This window comes from Mustela nivalis, assembly GCF_964662115.1.
Source record: "Mustela nivalis genome assembly, chromosome: 2".
Taxonomy (NCBI): Eukaryota; Metazoa; Chordata; class Mammalia; order Carnivora; family Mustelidae; genus Mustela; species Mustela nivalis.
Window position 1 is genome coordinate 172,157,029 of NC_139021.1, and position 20,010 is coordinate 172,177,038.

The following is a 20,010-nucleotide window of genomic DNA, read 5'->3' on the forward strand; positions in this document are numbered from 1 at the left end:
TGGAAAGAATTGAACCAAATATTTTAATCATAGATATTGATGACATCCTGTAAAATATCTGAACTTTGATGTTTGTAGGGAACTCCCACCAAAGTTCCTGTGGTGCCTAAATTTTTTCTTTTCTTTCCTTCCCTTTTTTTTTTTTTTTTTTTTTTTTTTTACCTTTTTAACTTTAATCTTTTAATGCTGGAGTTTAGTTGACGTATGGTTATGTTTTATGGTAGGATTGGTCAAAGTCTTACTTCTGCGGCTTCTTTGCAGCCATCATAAAGGAAATGTGACAAATACAGAAGTGTCAGTTAACCAAAATGATTATTTCATGTCTGTGGGAATAAAATTAGTTTGAGTTATTGTGAATATAATTCATCTTTTTAGATTGATTTTGATAAATTATCTCTTTATTTTTTATTACTTATCATTTCTACTTCATTTCTAGGGGTTTGTATGATAGTTTTATTATGACTAGAATTCTTTCACATGGTAATGAGGAGCAGTGACTCTGCATTGGCTTTATTGATTGAATGGAAGCCTGTTATCAGATTCAATAGAAAATATTTTCATTAGATGGTTTCTGTTTCAAATTACGAAATGTGCACATTTTTTCCAATAAGTATATGTTGTAGTTCCAAAAACTATAGTTTAAAGAAATGAGTAAAAGAGATTCTGATTCAGTAAACTCGATCTGGGGTGGCTCAGTGGGTTAAACCTCTGCTTTCAGCTCAGGTCATGATCTCAGGGTCCTGGGATCAAGCCCCACATCGGGCTCTCTGCTCAGCAGGAAGGCTGCTTCCCCCTCTCTTTCTGCCTGCTTCTCTGCCTACTTGTGATCTCTCTCTCTCTGTCCAATAAATTCTTAAAAAAAAAATAGAAATCTTAATTTTAAAATTTACTTGTGATTTATATTTATGATGTAGTTTAAGAATTATTGCTATACAAAGATGAAAAATAACATGCTTTATCTTTAAACTTTCTAGTCTGTGAAAAACTACACCAAATGTCATGTGAGAAATGAGCAGATTTGTAACAAACTTACCAGCTGTAAAAGCTGTTCACTAAACTTGAATTGCCAGTGGGATCAGCGACAACAAGAATGCCAGGCTTTACCAGGTAAAGATTTCAATTTGGTAAATGAATTTCTAGTCCACAGATGAACGCCATTATAATAAAGAGCATGTAGTAAGAACATTCCAGTTCTTACTAATTTTTAACTTAACTTAATTTTTAAATTAAAATTAAATTAATAGCAAATAAACAATAATATTGGAGTAATAATAGCATAGTTTCTATAAGAAAATTTTGTATATTTGCTTCCAGTTCTTTTAGGATGTTCAGGATTTCTTATATTTATTATACTAGTGATTATATCTTAAATCATATCTTAAAAACAAAATAATAAGCACTGAGACTAATATTCAGATTTAATGAAAGTTAACATTTCAACCTATTTGGTTTGTTTTTTAAGTGCCCTTTATCTTTGAAATTCTGGGAACTTTTTTACTGACTACTTTTTTACTATAAATAACAATTTTTATAATAAGTTTTATATGATTTAATGAGACTCAAGTTATGTAAACCAGAGAAAAGCCCATTTTAAAAAGCAATTTCAAGTTATTTTTTGCATATAACACTCTTCTTAGTAGACTCTAAGTACTCTTCCTTTTAAATATAAAGGTAAAATCAGAAACTAGAAGAGTAGTATGGGTATTTAACCGATTCCATCTTCCTGTTATACAGGTTAACTGAGATATACACTGGTTAAGCGACTTGCTCAAAGCTACATGGCTTGTAAATGGCAAATGTAACTATTAACTGGGAGGTCAATTCTTGCCTTTGTCTATCCAGTGGTTTTTGTTTGCTTGTTATATTTTTTCAAAGAAAAATTTCTGTGCATATGTAACTTTAAAAAGTCCTTGGAAATCCCATCAAAGGATCTATGTCATGCTTAGAAGTTCATGTAATAAAATAAAAATTAGAATGCCTTTACAAGTACCATTCAGATTTTACAATATTCAAATTGTGGGTTTTGTTGATATACTGACCTTTAAAATTTTTAAACAGTGATATGTGCATGTGTGTTCACTTTGAAAAAATTAGAGAATATTAATGCAGTTCCAGATTTTGAAAAGCAGTAGTGAGATGACACTAAACTTGAAAGTAATATTGGTATCTAAGTGTTAAATTCTAAAATCAGCATGTAGATCAGTAAAAAATACTTACAAAGTTGTTTTAAAAATCTTGGAGCAAGGGGCATCTGTTGGTGCAGCTGGTTAAACGTCATGGTCTCAGGGTCGTGAGATGGAGCCCCACCTCAGCTCTGTGCTGGGCATGGAGCCTGCTTAAGATTCTCTCTCTCCCTCTTCCTCTGCCCGTCTTACCCCGTGTGTATGCTCCCTCTCTCAAATAAATAAATGTTTTAAAAAAATCTTGGACCAAAATAGGATTTGACCGAGGAAAAAAAATATATATATAAAATATATATAAACATATATTTATTTATATTTATATATAAATAAAATAATATATATAAGTAAATAAATGTTTTTTAAAAATCTTGGACCAAAATAAGATTTGACTGAAGAATATATATATATAGATATATATATATAATATATATATATATCTATATATATATTTAAAGGAAGATTGCTGCAGTGAGAAGGGAATTTGATTGCCAGCGGAAGTTTGGAAAAATAAGCGGTCATGTTTGGTAGCACCCATCTACTCATTCCCCGGAAAGAATATTAGTTTGGTATAAGAGCTCTACTTGGCCAGGCTATTTTGGAGAATAATAAATAACATACAGTAAATGTAATAAAAATTACATTATAAATTAACTTACCTTGTTCTAGGTTCATATTTACTAAGCAGCAATTTGGGTATATATAGTCTGTTTTCCCCTCAGCTTGTCTTGAGGAAGTGAATGCTCCAGATGGAGGACCCTGTCTATCCAGAGTTAGGCTCTCCCTTGAACATTTGTGAATTGTATTTTTTAATTGAGCTCACATAAACTTGGCAATTTGAATTTATCTCACTAAACTCATTTTAAAAATTTACCGCTCCCCATTTAACTCTGAAGCTGAGTTGATGCTCAATATTACAAACCCTAAACCCTCAAAATATCTGGGTCAGTGGTATAATTTAGTTTAGCCCCAAAGACCCATACGTTTCTTTTCATTTTCATGGTTTGTCAAGTAAGTGTTTTCGTCTCATAAAAAAATAAGACAGGGCAAAAGTAATCGAAACCCTTCCTTGATTAAGTAAGTTAACAAAAGCCATACTTAAGCAAAACTTTTATACTGTTTCCTTAAGTTGATTAGGTACTTTGGATTCCAGAAGACAAGGAATATTGCTATAGCTGTAGCCTGAAAAGGAAAATAAAGATGTTTTAAGCAATCATATTAAATGAAAATTATACTTTATTAAGGTATTGCTATGTTCTAGGTACTATTCATAGTATCCAATTTGGTAGGACTGCAGTTATTAAAGAGCAGAAGTCCCATGCTCATGGACTCTCTCAGAGGGTCCATGAGGTCAATACTAGTAATACTCATATGATTACTTACTTTTTAAATTCTGATTCTGTCATGGGTTTATTATGGAGTTTTCCAAAGGCTATGTAATATATGATTCCAGTAGTTTGGAGAAGTAGATAGGAAACTAGAATTGTCTTATATTAAACCAACATTAAAGAGATTTGCAAAAATGCAAAAGAGTGCTATACTTTTTGCCATTTTTTTTTTTACGGTTTTATTTATTTATTTGTCAGAGATCACAAGTAGGCAGAGAGGCAGGCAGAGAGAGAGGGGTGGGGGAAGCAGGTTCCCTGCTGAGCAGAGAGCCTGATTCGGGGCTCGATCCCAGGACCCTGAGACCATGACCTGAGCTGAAGGCAGAGGCTTAACCCACTGAGCCACCCAGGTGCCCCCTTTTATCTGTTTTAAAGACTATATTTCTCTTAAAATAAAATCTACTTTTGATTTTAAGTTGTAATGTTTTCCCCCAACATTTTATTATGAAAAACATTTTTTTAAAAGATTTTATTTATTTATTTGACAGAGAGGTAGAGAGAACACAAGTAGGCAGAGAGGCAGGCAGAGGGAGAGGGAAAAGCAGGCTCTCTGCTGAGCAGGGAGTCCAACATGGGGGCTCGATCCTCATGGCCTGAGCTGAAGGCAGACGCTTAACCGACTGTGCCACCCAGGAACCCCTATCTTGAATATTTTTACACGTACAGAAAACTGGAAAGAATCATAGAGAGGACACCCACCGAATACCCTCACCCAGATTCTACAATGAACATTTTGCTCTGCTTTATCCTTGATCTGTCTATCTGACCCTCTATTCGTTCATTGTTCTTTCTTAATTTTTTGATGCCCGTGGCCTGATTTGAACTATCAGCTTCTCTTTCTCAGGGAGAGAATTTGATGACACATCTCCTTTGGCCTGTATAAAGGGGCAAGACACCCCAAAGAGCTGGACGAGTGTGTCTGTAATGAATTTTTTAAGTACAATTTTAAGTGAACAAATAAATATATTTTTAAATGGTCATTTAAAAATTTTTAATATGGTCAAAGCCAATAGATAAAAAAATACATAAGAATCTGTGAAGTCTTCAATAATATTTAAGAAATAAAGGGGTCTCGAGACCAAAATGTTTGAGAATTGCAGCTTTAGAACAATTCCAGAAAATATGCACTACTGCATCTAAAGCCAAAAGGTCAAAGGGCACTGAAGCATTTAATGTGGTATGGAAACGAAATATAGTCAAAATTTATAGAACAGTGTATTAATGAAGCACTATATTATTAGCTAGTACACACTGAAGCATAACTTTATAATGTACTTATAAATGTGTGTTTTAGAAAATAGCACTATTTTAAGATCAGCTTGTATTCTAAGCATAAACCACTGTTATTGTACAGTATGTTTAAATGTTAAACCTGAATATCTGTATAAAAATAAACATTAGAAAGCAAAGATTATAGCTTCTTTATTAAACATAAAAGAAATAAGACCTATCTCCCTACAGTTATAATTAAAGAATCAAAGAACCCAGCTTATATCAAAATAGTGCACCAGGGCTATGGAATGGAGGAATAACTTTGAAATTGCTTTTGTTAAGTGGTGTTTATTTTTCTTTAAAGTGATCTTGTATTATATAAATTGGACCTGAAGATGTAAATGTAGTAGCGATTTTATTAACTGAGATACCATATGCCAATACACTAAGAAACCTAGCAGGCAATCAACACATTTTAACAGATTTTATAGCCATAGCTTATATTATGCTTAAGAATTAAAGGAAAAAATAAGAACTTCTGTTTTTATTCTTCACCAAACTATTAGATAAATTTTGTTTAGTAAATCATATTGATATCCTTAGAAAATTTTTATCATTGAAAGTTATTTAAACAAATAAAGAAGTTGTATTTAGAATTCTAAAATAACTGAAGAATATACATGCCTTTTGGTAATCTAAAAATAAGATAGAATTTTTTTTTCTTTTTTTTTTTTTGACTAGCTCATCTTTGTGGAGAAGGATGGAATCATATTGGTGATGCTTGTCTTAGAATCAATTCCAGTAGAGAAAGCTATGACAATGCAAAACTTTATTGTTATAATCTCAGTGGAAATCTTGCTTCATTAACAACATCAAAAGAAGTAGAATTCGTTCTGGATGAAATACAAAAGTATACGCAACAGGTAATAGCTCTACTTGTTTATATTGTAGAAATACACAGGAAGTCCTAAAATCATTAGCAATGGTTCATTTTTTTGTTTTTAAATAAATTGTTTTTACTAAATTTTGGAAGTAAAGTGGACATGACTTCAAAAGTCAATTGGCACTGGACTTCATCTGTATATGTATTTGGGAATAAGATTTTCTAAATTACTCATCTATGTTTTGCATAGTAAGCCGCTACATTTCTTACCAAGAAATCATTTCATATGAATAAATACACCTTAAAATACATTTTTTTTAAATTTTTTATTTTTTATATACATATATTTTTATCCCCAGGGGTACAGGTCTGTGAATCACCAGGTTTACACACTTCACAGCACTCACCAAAGCACATACCCTCCCCAATGTCCATAATCCAACCCCCCTCTCCCAAACCCCCTCCCCCCAGCAACCCTCAGTTTGTTTTGTGAGATTAAGAGTCACTTATGGTTTGTCTCCCTCCCAATCCCATCTTGTTTCATTTATTCTTCTTCTACCCACTTAAGCCTCCATGTTGCATCACCACTTCCTCATATCAGGGAGATCATATGATAGTTGTCTTTCTCTGCTTGACTTATTTCGCTAATACATTTTTAAAAAAAGATTTTATTTATTTATTTGTCAGAGAGAGAGCACAAGTAGGGGGAGTAGCAGGCAGAGCAGTCAGAGGGAGAAGCAGGCTTCCTGCTGAGCAAGTAGCTGGATGGGGACTCTTTCCCAGGAGCCTGGAATCATCACTTGAGCCAAAGGCAGCTGCTTAACTGCCTGAGCCATTCAGGTGTCCCAAGAATTTGTTTTGAAGTGTAATGTCTTTGTAACTTGAGATGTCCCTTATAATTAAAACACAAGAGGGACAGATGGTTGGCTCAGTCAGTTGGGTGTCTGACTCTTGGTTTGGGCTTAGGTCATGATCTCATAAGTCCTGGGATGGAGCCTCTGCTGAGGGCAGAGTTAGCTTGGGATTCTCTCCCTTTCCCTCTGTTTTTCCTCTGACTCAGGCCCTCTCTTTCTCTCTCTCAAAAAAGAAATAATAAAAATAATTAAGGCCAACACATTGGTTACATTTGTATATATGTATTTTTTGTGAGTGTGTGTGTTTTTGAATTATGCTATTTTTTTAGGTGTAGATTTGCTTAAAATAATATATTAAGGGTTAGCTGAAATAAAACCAGTTTTTAAAGTATGTAAAAGCTGTTGGAACTTACAGCACTTAGAAACTGTTTCAATATTTCAGGGGGTTTTATGGAAAATATTTCCATAAAAAATGGAATATTTCTTTGAAAACCAGGTGATGGGTATTAAGGAGGGCATGTGTGGTGATGAGCCCTGAGTGTTATATGCAACTAATGAATCATTGAACACTACATCAAAAACTAATGATGTACTATATGTTGGTTAATTGAACATAACAAAAAAATTAAAAAATGAAAACTGTATTAAAATATTAGTTTATAAGCTATTTCTAAGAAGAATTTACAGTATTTTCTACTCTTGGATCTTCAAAATATAGTTAACTCTTAAGAGTAGATTATATAAGGGGGCGCCTGGGTGGCTCAGTGGGTTAAAGCCTCTGCCTTCGGCTCAGGTCATGATCCCAGCGTCCTGGGATCGAGCCCCACATCGGGCTCTCTGCTCAGCAGGGAGCCTGCTTCCTCCTCTCTCTCTGCCTGCCTCTCGGCTTACTTGTAATCTCTGTCTGTCAAATAAATAAATAAAATCTTAAAAAAAAAAGAGTAGATTATATAAGGAAATTCAGAAATAATTTACTAAACCTAGTTTTGAAATATTTAGCTCATGTAATTACTTGAAGTGTACAAATGCAAACCGTCATAGCATCATAGCAGATTTTTGTATTTTGTTTCAAAAATAAAGTTAGAACTCAAAACAGATCAGGTAAGTGATAAGACTAAACAATAATAAAATAAATTTTATTTATGTATGAATAAAGTATATTATTTTATTTATAAATATAATAATAAATAATAAATAAATAAATAATAAATGCCTTAAATCTGTGGTTTGTGCTAGATTTGGCCTCACAGTTAAGATAAAAACATGGGGCGCCTGGGGCTCAGTGGGTTAAAGCCCCTGCCTTCTGCTCAGGTCATGATCCCAGAGTCCTGGGATCGAGCCCCACATCGGGCTCTCTGCTCTGCAGGGAGCCTGCTTCCTCCTCTCTGCCTGCCTCTCTGCCTACTTGTGATCTCTGTCAAATAAATAAATAAAATCTTAAAAAAAAAAAAGAGTTGGATGCTTAACCAACTGCACTAGTAAGATAAAAACACAAGACACGCAGAGATATCCTATTGTCAATAATGTACAAAGTAGAAAAATTTCTATACAAATAATGTAGGTGTGTCTATAATTCACCTGTTACTTTGAAAACTCTATTCGGCCTTATCTCAACAACTTTATTTTGACTTTGAGTTATGATTTTTATTTGGACAAATAGTCTGTTGGTACTTCAAAACTTTACTTTGTATAGGACAGAAGAGACCATTTTGGCTTGAAAATATTTTAGAGCAATATTACCAATTACTTGCTATAGAAATACTTAAGTAATGTTTTCTTGGTATAGCTGATTTTAAAGGAACATTGAGGACCACCATCAAAATGATGGAGAGCATGTAATTGGACATACTGCTTATCTTTAAAACTTGTCAGAAAAAATAAGATAATGCATATAAAGAATATATATTTTATTTTTCAGGGTATACAGTAATTATTATTGTTTGCATTTTAAGGTTTTTTTTTTAAAGATTTTATTTATTTATCTGATAGAGACACAGCAAGAAAGGGAATACAAGCAGAGAGAGTGGGAGAGGGAGAAACAGGCTCCCCCTTGAGCAGGGAGCCCATTCGGGGCTTGATCCCTGGACTCTGGGATCATGACCCGAGCCAAAGGCAGATACCCAAGGACTGAACCACCCAGGTGCCCCGAGGGTTGTTATTTTGTATCACTTTCTCACTGCTGCTATTACTACCATGTCCCAGAGTCATTATTTAGAATTCTTAGGTAACTTGATGAATTTATTTAATGAATAATTAATACTGATATTAATTGTGGAAAAATATTTGCCCCATATGACTATTGTAATTTTTCCATAGTGAATGAGAAATCCGCCCTGCTATTCCCCCACCCCCACTGACTGCCCTGGGTACTTATACAGAACCTTTTATCTCTTAAGATAATTCCTGATTTTTGATGAAGAATAGGTTGCTGATTTCACCTTTACTAGTAACAGAGGAATATGCACCTTGTGTTTAAAAAGTGACATAAGAACAGTTTTTATACATGTTAAAAAAAAATTAGGGGACTTGTGCACACTCCCTTTTGAAATTTTTGTATGGACATTCACTTCACAGTTACTGCTTACCCTCACATTTTTGGTGATATTAGCAATTATATTTCTGTTTTTTAAAAGATTTTATTTATTTATTAGAGAGAGAGAGCACAAGCAGGCAGAGCAGAAAGCAGGGAGAGGGAGAAGCAGGCTCTCCACTGAGCACAAGTCTGACATGGGGCTCAATCCCAGGACCCTGGGATTGTGACCTGAGCCAAAGGCAGCCACTTAACGAATTGAGCCACGTGGGCCCCAGCATGTGTATTTCTTATAAGTATTAATATGAGATGATTTAACTTATAATTATAGTTTCTAATTGTAGAGCCCTACCTCACACATAATAAAATGTTTAAATTAATTATGTCCTAGGCTTTTATAAATAATCAAAATTTTGGGGCACCTGGGTGGCTTAGTGGGTTAAAGCCTCTGCCTTCAGCTGAGGTCATGATCGCAGGGTCCTGGGATTGAGCCCCACGTTGGGCTCTTTGCTCAGCAGGGAACCTGCCTCCTTTCCTCTCTCTCTGCCTACTTACGATCTCTGTCTGTCAAATAAATAAATAAAATCTTAAAAAAATATATTAAAAATGTTGAAGTGGTTATCACAATATACTTGTTGACTCTCAAATATTTATTATATGCCTGATATTAATAGAATAAAGAAAAACTATTATAATTAAATTCATGTGAAAAACTAATCTGTGAAATTATTTTTTTGTGAACTGTAACTATTTTTCTGTGAAGAATGAGCCAGTATTCATTCAGTTAGTAAACATTTTTTGGGAATGTACTTCTTGCTGAGAATAGGGATCAAAAGACAGTCACTCATCTGTTTTGTTTTGTTTTTTATTAACATATAATGTATTATTAGCCCCAGGGGTACAGGTCTGTGAATCGCCAGGATTACACACTTCACAGCAGTCACCATAGCACATACCCTCCCCAATGTCCATAACGCAACTACCCTGTCCCTACCCCTGAACCCCGGGCAACCCTCAGTTTGTTTTGTGAGTTTAAGAGTCTCTTATGGTGTGTCTCTCTCCTGATCCCATTGTGTTTCATTTATTATTTTCCTACCCCCCAAACCCCCAATGTTGCAGCTCCACTTCCTCATATCAGGAAGATCATATGATAGTTGTCTTTCTCCGATTGATTTATTTCGCTAAGCATAATACCCTGTAGTTCCATTCACGTTGTTGCAAATGGCAAGATTTCATTTCTTTTGATGGCTGCATAGTATTCCATTGTATACCTATACCACATCTTTATCCATTCATCTGTTGATGGACATCTAGGTTCTTTCCATAGTTTGGCTCTTGTGGACATTGCTGCTATAAACATTCGGGTGCACGTGCCTCTTCGGTTCATTATATTTGTATCTTTAGGATAAATACCCAGTAGTGCAATTGCTGGGTCATAGGGTAGTTCTATTTTTCAACTTTTTGAGGAACCTCCCTGCTGTTTTCCAGAGTGGTTGTACCAGCTTGCATTCCCACCAACAGTGTAGGAGGGTTCCCCTTTCTCTGCATCCTCGCCAGGTCTGTCATTTCCTGACTTATTAATTTTTAGCCATTCTGACTGGCGTGAGGTGCTATCTCATTGTGGTTTTGATTTGTGTTTCCCTCATGCAGAGTGATAGAAAGAACTTTTTCATGTGTCTCTTAGCCATCTGGATGTCGTCTTTGCAGAAATGTCTGTTCATGTCCTCTGCCCATTTCTTGATTTGATTATTTGTTCTTTGGGTGTTGAGTTTGATAAGTTCTTTATAGATTTTGGATACTAGCCCTTTATCTGATATGTTGTTTGCAAATATCTTCTCCCATTCTGTCAGTTGTCTTTTGGTTTTGTTAACTGTTTCCTTTGCTGTGGATGTTCATTTTTGCCCTTGCTTCCCTTGCCTTTGGAAATGTTCCTAGGAAGAAGTTGCTGTGGCTGTTGTCAAAGAGGTTGCTGCCTGTGGTCTCCTCAAGGATTTTGATGGATTCCTTTCTTTCTTTTTTAAAATTTCTTTCTTTTTTTGTTTTTTAATGATTTTATTTATTTATTTGACAGAGAGAGAGAGATCACAAGTAGGCAGAGAGGCAGGCAGAGAGAGAAAGAGGGGAAGGGAAGCAGGCTCCCTGCTGAGCAGAGAGCCTAATGTGGGGCTCCAGGACCCTTGATCTCACATTGAGGTCCTTCATCCATTTTGAGTCTATTTTCATGTGTGGTGTAAGGAAATGGTTCAGTTTCATTTTTCTGCATGTGACTGTCTAATTTTCCCAACACCGTTTTTTTTTTTTTTTTTTTTTTAAGATTTTATTTATTTGACAGAGAGAGATCACAAGTAGGCAGAGAGGCAGGCAGAGAGAGAGGAGGAAGCAGGCTCCCTGCCGAGCAGAGAGCCCGATGCGGGACTCGATCCCAGGACCCTGAGATCATGACCTGAGCCGAAGGCAGCGGCTTAACCCACTGAGCCACCCAGGCACCCAGCCAACACCGTTTGTTGAAGAAGTCTTTATTCCATTGGACATTTTTTCTTGCTTTGTCAAAAATTAGTTGCCCATAGAGTTGAGAGTCTATATCTGGGCTCTCTATTCTGTTCCATTGTTCTATGTGTCTGTTTTTGTGCCAGTACCATACTGTCTTGATGATGACAGCTTTGTAATAGAGCTTGAAGTCTGGAATTGTGATGCCACCAACTTTGGCTTTCTTTTTCAACATTCCTCTGGCTACTTGGGGTCTTTTCTGGTTCCATATAAATTTTAGGATTATTTGTTCCATTTCTTTGAAAAAAATAGATGGGATTTTGATAGGAATTGCACTAAACGTGTAGATTGCTTTAGGTAGCATAGACATTTTCACAATATTTGTTCTTCCAAACTGTGAATATGGATAGTTTTTCCATTTCTTTGTGTTTTCCTCCATTTCTCTCATGAGTACTTTATAGTTTTCTGAGTACAGATTCTTTGCCTCTTTGGTTAGGTTTATTTCTAGGTATCTTATGGTTTGGGGTGCAATGGTAAATGGGATTGACTCCTTAATTTCTCTTTCTTCTGTCTTGTTGTTGGTGTAAAGAAATACAACTGATTTCTGTGCATTGATTTTATATACTGACACTTTACTGAATTCCTTAATGAGTTCTAGCAGTTTTGGAGTGGAGTCTTTTGGGTTAATCACATAAAGTATCATATCTTCTGCAAAGAGTGAGAGTTTGCCTCCTCCTTGTTGATTCAGATGCCTTTTATTTCTTTTTGTTGTGTAACTGCTGAGGGTAGGACTTCTAGTGCTATGTTGAATAACAGTGGTGATAGTGGACATCCTTTCCATGTTCCTGACCTTAGGGGAAAAGCTCTCAGTTTTTCTCCATTTAGAGTGATATTCACTGTGGGTTTTTCATAGATGGCTTTTTTTTTTTTTAAGATTTTATTTATTTATTTGACAGACATAGATCACAAGTAGGCCAAGAGGCTGGCAGAGAGAGAGGAAGGGAAGCAGGCTTCCTGCTTAGCAGGGAGCCTGATGTGGGGCTTGATCCCAGGACCCTAGGATCATGACCTGAGCTGAAGGCAGAAGCTTTAATCCACTGAACCACCCAGCCGCCCCATAGATGGCTTTTATAATATTGAGGTATGTACCCTCTATGCCTACACTTTGAGGAGTTTTGATTAAGAAAGGATGCTGTACTTTTTCAAATGCCTTTTCGGCATCTCTTGAGAGGATCATGTGGTTCTTGTTCTTTCTTTTATTAATGTATTGTATCATACTGATTGATTTGTGGATGTTGAACCAACCTTGCAGCCCAGGAATAAATCCCACTTGTTCGTGGTGAATAATCATTTTAAGGTACTATTGGATACTATTGGTTAGTATTTTGGCGAGAATTTTCACACATGTGTTCATTAAGGATATTGGTCTGTAATTCCCCTTTTTGATGGGACCTTTGTCTGGTTTTGGAATCAAGGTAATGCTGGCCTCATAAAACGAGTTTGGAAGTTTTCCTTCCATTTCTATTTTTTGGAACAGTTTCAGGAGAATAGGTATTAATTCTTCTTAAATGTTTGGTAGAATTCCCCTGGGAAACAGTCTAGCCCTGGGCTCTTGTTTGTTGGGAGATTTTTAATGACTGTTTCAATCTCCTTACTGGTTATGGGTCTGTTCAGGTTTTCTTTTTCTTCCTGGTTCAGTTTTGGTAGTTCATATGTCTCTAGGAATGCATCCATTTTTATCATAGTTGTTCATAATATGTTATTATAATTGTTTGTGTTTTTTTGGTGTTGGTTGTCATCTTTCTTCTTTCATTCATGATTTTCTTTATTCGGGTCCTTGCTCTTTTCTCTTTTCTTTTTGACAAGTTTGGCCAGGGGTTTATCAATTTTATTAATTTCAAAGAATCATCTCTTAGTTTTGTTGATTTTTTTCTATTGCTTTTTTGGTTTCAATTTATTGATTGCTGCTCTTGATCTTTCTTGTTTCTCTTCTCCTGTTGGGTTTAGGCTTTCTTTGCTGTTCTTTCTCCAGCTCTTTTAGGTGTAATGTTAGGTTGTGTACTTGAGACCTTTCTTGTTTCTTGAGAAAGGCTTGTATTGTGATATGCTTTTCTCTCAGGACCGCCTTTGCTGCATCCCACAGATTTTGAACAGTTGTGTTTTCATTTTCATTTGTTTCCATGAATTTTTAAAATTCTTCTTTAATTTCCTAGTTGACACATTCATTCTTCAGTAGGATGTTCTTTAGCCTCCATGTATTTGGGTTCTTTCCAACTTTCCTCTTGTGATTGAGATCTAGCTTCAGAGCATTGTGGTCTGAAAATATGCAGGGAATCATTCCAATCTTTTGATACCGGTTGGGACCTGATTTGTGACCCAGATTGTGATTTATTCTGGAGACTGTTGTGTGTACTAGAGAAGAATGTGTATTCTGATGCTTTGGGATGGAATGTTCTGAATATATCTGTGATGTCCATCTGGTCCAGTTTGTCATTTAAGGCCTTTATTTCCTTCTTGATCTTTTGCTCAAATGATCTGTCCATTTCAATGAGGGGGGTATTAAGGTCCTGTACTATTATTGTATTATTGTTGATGTGTTTCTTTGATTTTGTTATTAATTGGGTTATATGAAATGTGCTATTTTAGAAGTTGCATATTTCAAGGTTTCTTGTGTTAGTTCCTCATTTTTTCTTGCTTGTTTTTATAGATCATAAACATCGGACTAACAGTTATTTTGGATGTGTAAGAAACTTATATTTGAGAGTTTGTGGTCTAGCATGTGCTAGGAAAGAAAAATATTTTGTTTCATTAGAAAGCTGAACTGTAGCAAAATTTCAAAGGTGGAAGCCTCTGCAAGGTGACATTCCATTAAGCATACCTTTATGTAAAATGAATTATATCCTGAGTCATTCCAGTTATATACACTTAAGATAACACTTCCTTGGCAAGTAAAGACGGACAAATTCAGGCAATTTAAAAAGATATTCTGCGTCAAGTAATCATTTACTTATCGGAAATGGCTAATGAAATGTTGTAATGATTTATGGCGTGCTGCAGTAAATTTTCATAATATAGTAATTTGTCTTTGATTTTCAACTCCCTGTCCAGTTCATTTACTGGGTAATAGTTACTTTAAATATTTTATCAATGGCTTCATTTTTCTGTTTCTCTCCTCTTCCTCACAGATCCTTACCATGATGAGATAGGGAATAATATTTCATTTTAAATGACTTGTCTTTACTATAGATAGTTGGAAATGTAGGCAGAGTCACTGTAATGTGAAGCACAGTCATTAATCTGAAATATCTATGTTGGATTGAGTCCTGCTGTTATTATCAAGAACTATAAAAATGTTACAGTTTTTTTGTTATCAAAATATCTTTCACCATAATATATGAAATAAATGGTGATTATAAGAAAAAACAGCATGTGTATTTTTATAATTAGAAACATTTATTAAGTACTATCTCTATCTCAGGAATTGGATGGTAGAAAGTAACCATATATGTTCTAATGTACTTTGGTTCTAAAAATTTATTGACTACCTACTATCTGTATAGCATTCTACTAAGTGATAATGTCATAATGAATATTCATAGGATATTTTAATTGTAGCTAGGACATATTTGTTGAGTATTAACAATGAAATTTATTGTATTTATACACCTTGCAAATTTCTAGGTCTATAGCTGTCTTTAGAAGCTCTATAGGACCATTTGTATAACATATTTAGAATAAACACTGGATATGTCTATCTTATTTATGTATGTTAAACATTCAAATAGAGAGACATATTTTTCTCTATCCTGACAGTCCACAATGTAAAAAGGTGACATGAGTTTTGAAGTCACCTCACATTATAATATTATTAACTTAATAACTGAAAAAATAAATATATTATGTGCATTAAGGTAGAAGTGTTTAGGAATAATGTCAGCAAGATGACAGAATGGAAATTTCAAGGTTTTGTCCTGCATTGGTGGTATAGTCGTGAGCAAAGCTACATTCCAGCTTTTGTTCCCTCACAGAAACATTGGTTTGAACAACCATTCATATACAAAAATACCTTTGCAAGAGCTAGGTAATCTCAGTGAGAGATTATAACAGTTGAGAAAAGTGCAGAAATAAGAAAGGATACTTTTATAATACCTGCATCATCCCCGCCCCCAAGCCTGTGCAGGGTAGTGAAGCATGGTGAGAGATACCTTCTACAAAGGGGAAGAAAAGTAAAGTGAGCACGTGACTTTGCTGCTGAACCAGCTTCAGGTTTTCTCTAGTGAACCCTGATGCCTGATTGGTTCCTACTGACCCAGGTACCAGGCTTGCTCCAGACTGATCCCCATGGCCTCACAGTACAGGCAGGCTTCCTGTGGCCCTAGGCTCCAGAAGACCAAAAGTTCAGGACCTTCCCAGTATACTCTAGTACTTGGCCCAAGACCAGTACTTGGTACCAAGTACTAGTACTCTAGTACTTGTGACCCAAGACCAGGCTCACCCCTGGAAAGTCAAGCTTTAGACCCTTCCCTGTATACCCAACCTTCAGGCTTGCCCCTGTGTTTCCAGGTACCAAGCCCATCTTTTGTTACTCAGAATCTGGCCTGCTTCCATGGATTTGGCCACTAGCCTTAACCTAGGAGACCCTGGCACCAGGCTAGCCTCTATAGACTCAGAACCAGGTCCATACCCATGAGTCCAGGTGCCAGGCTCATCCCAGGACTAAGCTGGCATCCATGGATTCAGAATTGAAAATTATCCCGATGCCAGGTAACCTCCATGTTTCCTTCAGTCTGTCCCAAGAGATTTAAGCTCCAGATTGGCCCTTTTGGACCCAGCTACAGGCCTGCCACCATGGACCGTGGTTCTAGGTGTACTCTCATAAACCTAGTTCCCATGACTACTTCAATGGACCCTTGTACCAGGTGGCCCCCATGCAACCAGTATCCAGGCCTGTATCTACAGACACAGATTCTAGGCCCACTTCCATGAACCCAGGCATTGGCCTACTCATGTGGACATAAACTCCAGACCTATGGCAATGGTCCCAGGCTTGCCCCTCTGAATCCAGGTACCAGGCAGCCCCCTGTAGACCCAGACTCTAGACCTGATTACCCACTGACCTAGCCACCAGGCTAGCCTAGCTGAATAATCCAGCAGTAAACCTGCCTATGGATTCTACTTTATGGCCCTCTAGAATTGCTGGAATTTCTGGATAGGCTGAATGATGAAGGGCTTTCCTTACTGAAGTCTGTCTATAAAGATTAAAAGAAATAGTTACTTCTTTAGATGAAACACTGATGCAAGGCAATAGGGATCACAAAAAATCAGGGAAATATGACACTACCATAGAAACAGAATAAAGTACCAGTAACTGACCCTAAATAATGGAGAACTAAAAACTGACAATTCAAAATAATCATCTAAAAGAAGCTTAGTGAGCTAAAAGAAATAAAGATAGACAACTAAATTATATTAAGAAAATGATATGTGAACAAAATGAGAAGTTTAACAAAGACATGGAAATCATAACAAAGAAACAAACAGGAATTATAGAGCTAAAGAACACAGTGATTGAAATAAAAAAATTCATATAGCACTTCAATAGCAGACACTGTCAGTCAGAAGAAAAGAATCATTGAGCCCAAAGTCAAGTCATTTGAAATCATCTAGTCAGAGGTAGAAAAAGAAAAAAAAAAAAAGGATAGAAACATGAAGAAAGCCTCTGGGACCTATGACAGACCATCAAATGCATCCATACATGGTTTTTGGGAGTGCCAGAAGTCATAGAGAAAGACAAAAGAGGCAGCAATTTCCTTTAAAGAAATAATAACAGGAAACTTCTCAAATCTGAAACTCCCCAAGTGAATATCCAGATCCATGAGACCCCAAATAGATTAAATACATAAAGAGAACCTTCACCAGGACACATTATAACAGAGAGCCCAGAAACAAATTCATGCATTTATGATCAACTGATCTTCAGCAGAGGTACCAAGAACATAAAATGGGGAAAGGACAATTCAATAAATGATGCTGGGAAAACTGGATATCCTTGTGCAGAAGAATGAACGTGGACCCTTGTCTTACACCATATAAAAAAATCTGAAAATGGATTAAAGACATGAATGGAAGCCCTGAAACTGTAAAAATTCTAGAACAAAATTTGGAGAATAGGCTTCTTGACATTAGTCAGGGCAATGATTTTTTAGAAATGACCCCAAGAGTATAGGCAATGAGCAAAAATAGACAAATGGCATTGCATCAAACTAATCAGTGTCTTCACAGCAAAGGAAGCAGTCAGCACAGGAAAGGGACAACCTGTGGATTGGGAGAAAATGTTTGTAAATCATACATTTGATAAGGAGTTAAAGTCCACAATATATAAGAAGGCAAATAACTCAATAGCAAAGAAAAAGAACTCAGTGAAGAGATGGACAAAGGATACGAATAGCCATTTTTCTAAACAGAATATACAGATCACCAACAGGTATATGATAAAAGTGGGTATCATTAATCATCAGGGAAATACAATTCAAAATCAAAGTGACCCTGTTAGAATGGTTGTTAACAAAAAACAAGATAACAAGTTGGCAAAGATCTGGAGAAATTGTATACTGTTGTATACTGTTGGTGGGAATACAAATTGGTAAAGTCAATTTGGAAAACAGTATGGATGTTCCTCAAGAAATTAAAAATGGAACTGCCATGTGATCCAGCAATCCCATGTCTAGGTATATATTCAAAGGGAATGTAATCATATCAGTGAGGATATCAGTGAGGCATCTGCATTCCCATGTTCATTGTAGCATTATTCACAATAGCCAAGGTATGGAAACAACCTGTGTTCATTGATGGGTAAATGGATAAAGAAAATGAAATGTGATATGTGATAGTGTGTGTGTGTGTGTGTGTGTGTGTGTGTGTGTGTGTGAGGTATGTGAGATAGATAGATAATGGCATATTATATAGCCTTACAAAAGCAGGACACCTTGCCATTTGCTACAACATGTATAAACCTGGAGGACATTACACTAGGTGAAATAAGCTAGATACAGAAAGATAAATACTGCTTGATTGTATTTATATGTGAAATCTAAAAATGTCAAACTCATAAAAGCAGTTAATTGAGTGGTGGTTGCCAGGGACAGGGTATGAGGGAAATGTAGAGATATAGGTCAAAAGGTATAAAGTTTCAGTTATACAGGATAAATAAGCTCTGGACATCTAATGTACAGCATGGTTACTAGTTAATAATACTGTATTGTATACTTGGAATTGAAGATACTAGGTGTTAAATGTTCTCACCACAAATATAAAGGTAACTCTATGAGGTGATGGAAATGTTAATTAGCTTGATTGTGGTAATCATTTCACGTTGATTGCATGTACCAAAACATCAAATTGTATGTGTTTTAGATCTATATTTTTAAATTTTTCAATTATATCCCAAGAAAGTGAGACAAAAATAAAAAATTTATGAAACCCCACATAATTCAGAAACAAGAAAATAAAAAGAGTTGTTTATAATCTAATATATATAGAGTAGCAAAAATATATCATTTAAAAATATATTTTAATAAACACATTTTAAAATTGATTCATGATTAAAATAAATCTGTGTATACAGAATGAATTTCTTTTCAAACCCCTTTTGAAATATTAATGAGAGCATTAGGAGTATTTTGTTTTGTGGCATTTGGCAATCTATTAAATTTTAGGCAAAGGAGTCAGATTTTATCAATTTTCTTGATCTCTTTCATAATGAAAGTAGATGACATAACTTCATCAAAAATTGAGTAAAAGTCCTGAGGTACCAGTAAAAGTCTGAACTAGGACAGAGGCAGTTTTTCTTCTTAGTCCTTATGTGAACATGTTAAGTTTTCACTCACCTCTGTATACAGTTTGTTGATTTTGTTTCCTGTTCTCTCACAGTGCGTGTAATGGCAACTTAGCTGTAGATTCTTACCTCCAGAACTGATTAAATTGTTAAAGTAGAGCAGTAGCAGAGCAGCAGCAGCAATATGTTAATTTTTTAGTGATCTTGTTTTGTAAGGTAGGTATTTATATCAGACATTTATAACCTCATTTTGTAGAAGAGGCAACTGAGGTTCACAAGGGCTAAACAACTGGCCCCAATTATGTAGCATGAGTGCAAGATCTATTTTTGAAAAATACTGTTCTTTTCTACATCATTCTCTAAAATATGCTGGAATTGTTAATTATCCTTGGTACAGGAAGTCATTAGAAAGGCAGTTTTATATATTTTTAAATGTTATTTTTACTTTTTAAATTATTATTATTTTTTAAAGATTTTATTTATTTATTTGAGAGACAGAGAATGAGAGAGAGAGAGAGCATGAGAGGAGAGAGGTCAGCAGGAGAAGCAGGGAGCCCGATGTGGGACTTGATCCTGGGACTCCAGGATCATGACTTGAGCTGAAGGCAGTTACTTAACCAACTGAGCCACCGAGGCTTCCCT

General features: G+C 35.6%; 1 protein-coding gene across 3 annotated transcripts in view; it reads left to right on the forward strand.

The window, feature by feature from the left end:
• Positions 1-20,010, forward strand: part of ATRNL1 (attractin like 1) — an 815,229-nt gene that overhangs the window by 161,623 nt on the left and 633,596 nt on the right. For all 3 annotated transcript variants that reach the window (XM_082721458.1, XM_082721457.1, XM_082721456.1), the window contains exons 14-15: positions 975-1,107; positions 5,522-5,703. In XM_082721458.1, coding sequence (XP_082577584.1) covers positions 975-1,107; positions 5,522-5,703 — 315 coding nt within the window. The remainder of the gene's footprint in view (positions 1-974; positions 1,108-5,521; positions 5,704-20,010) is intronic.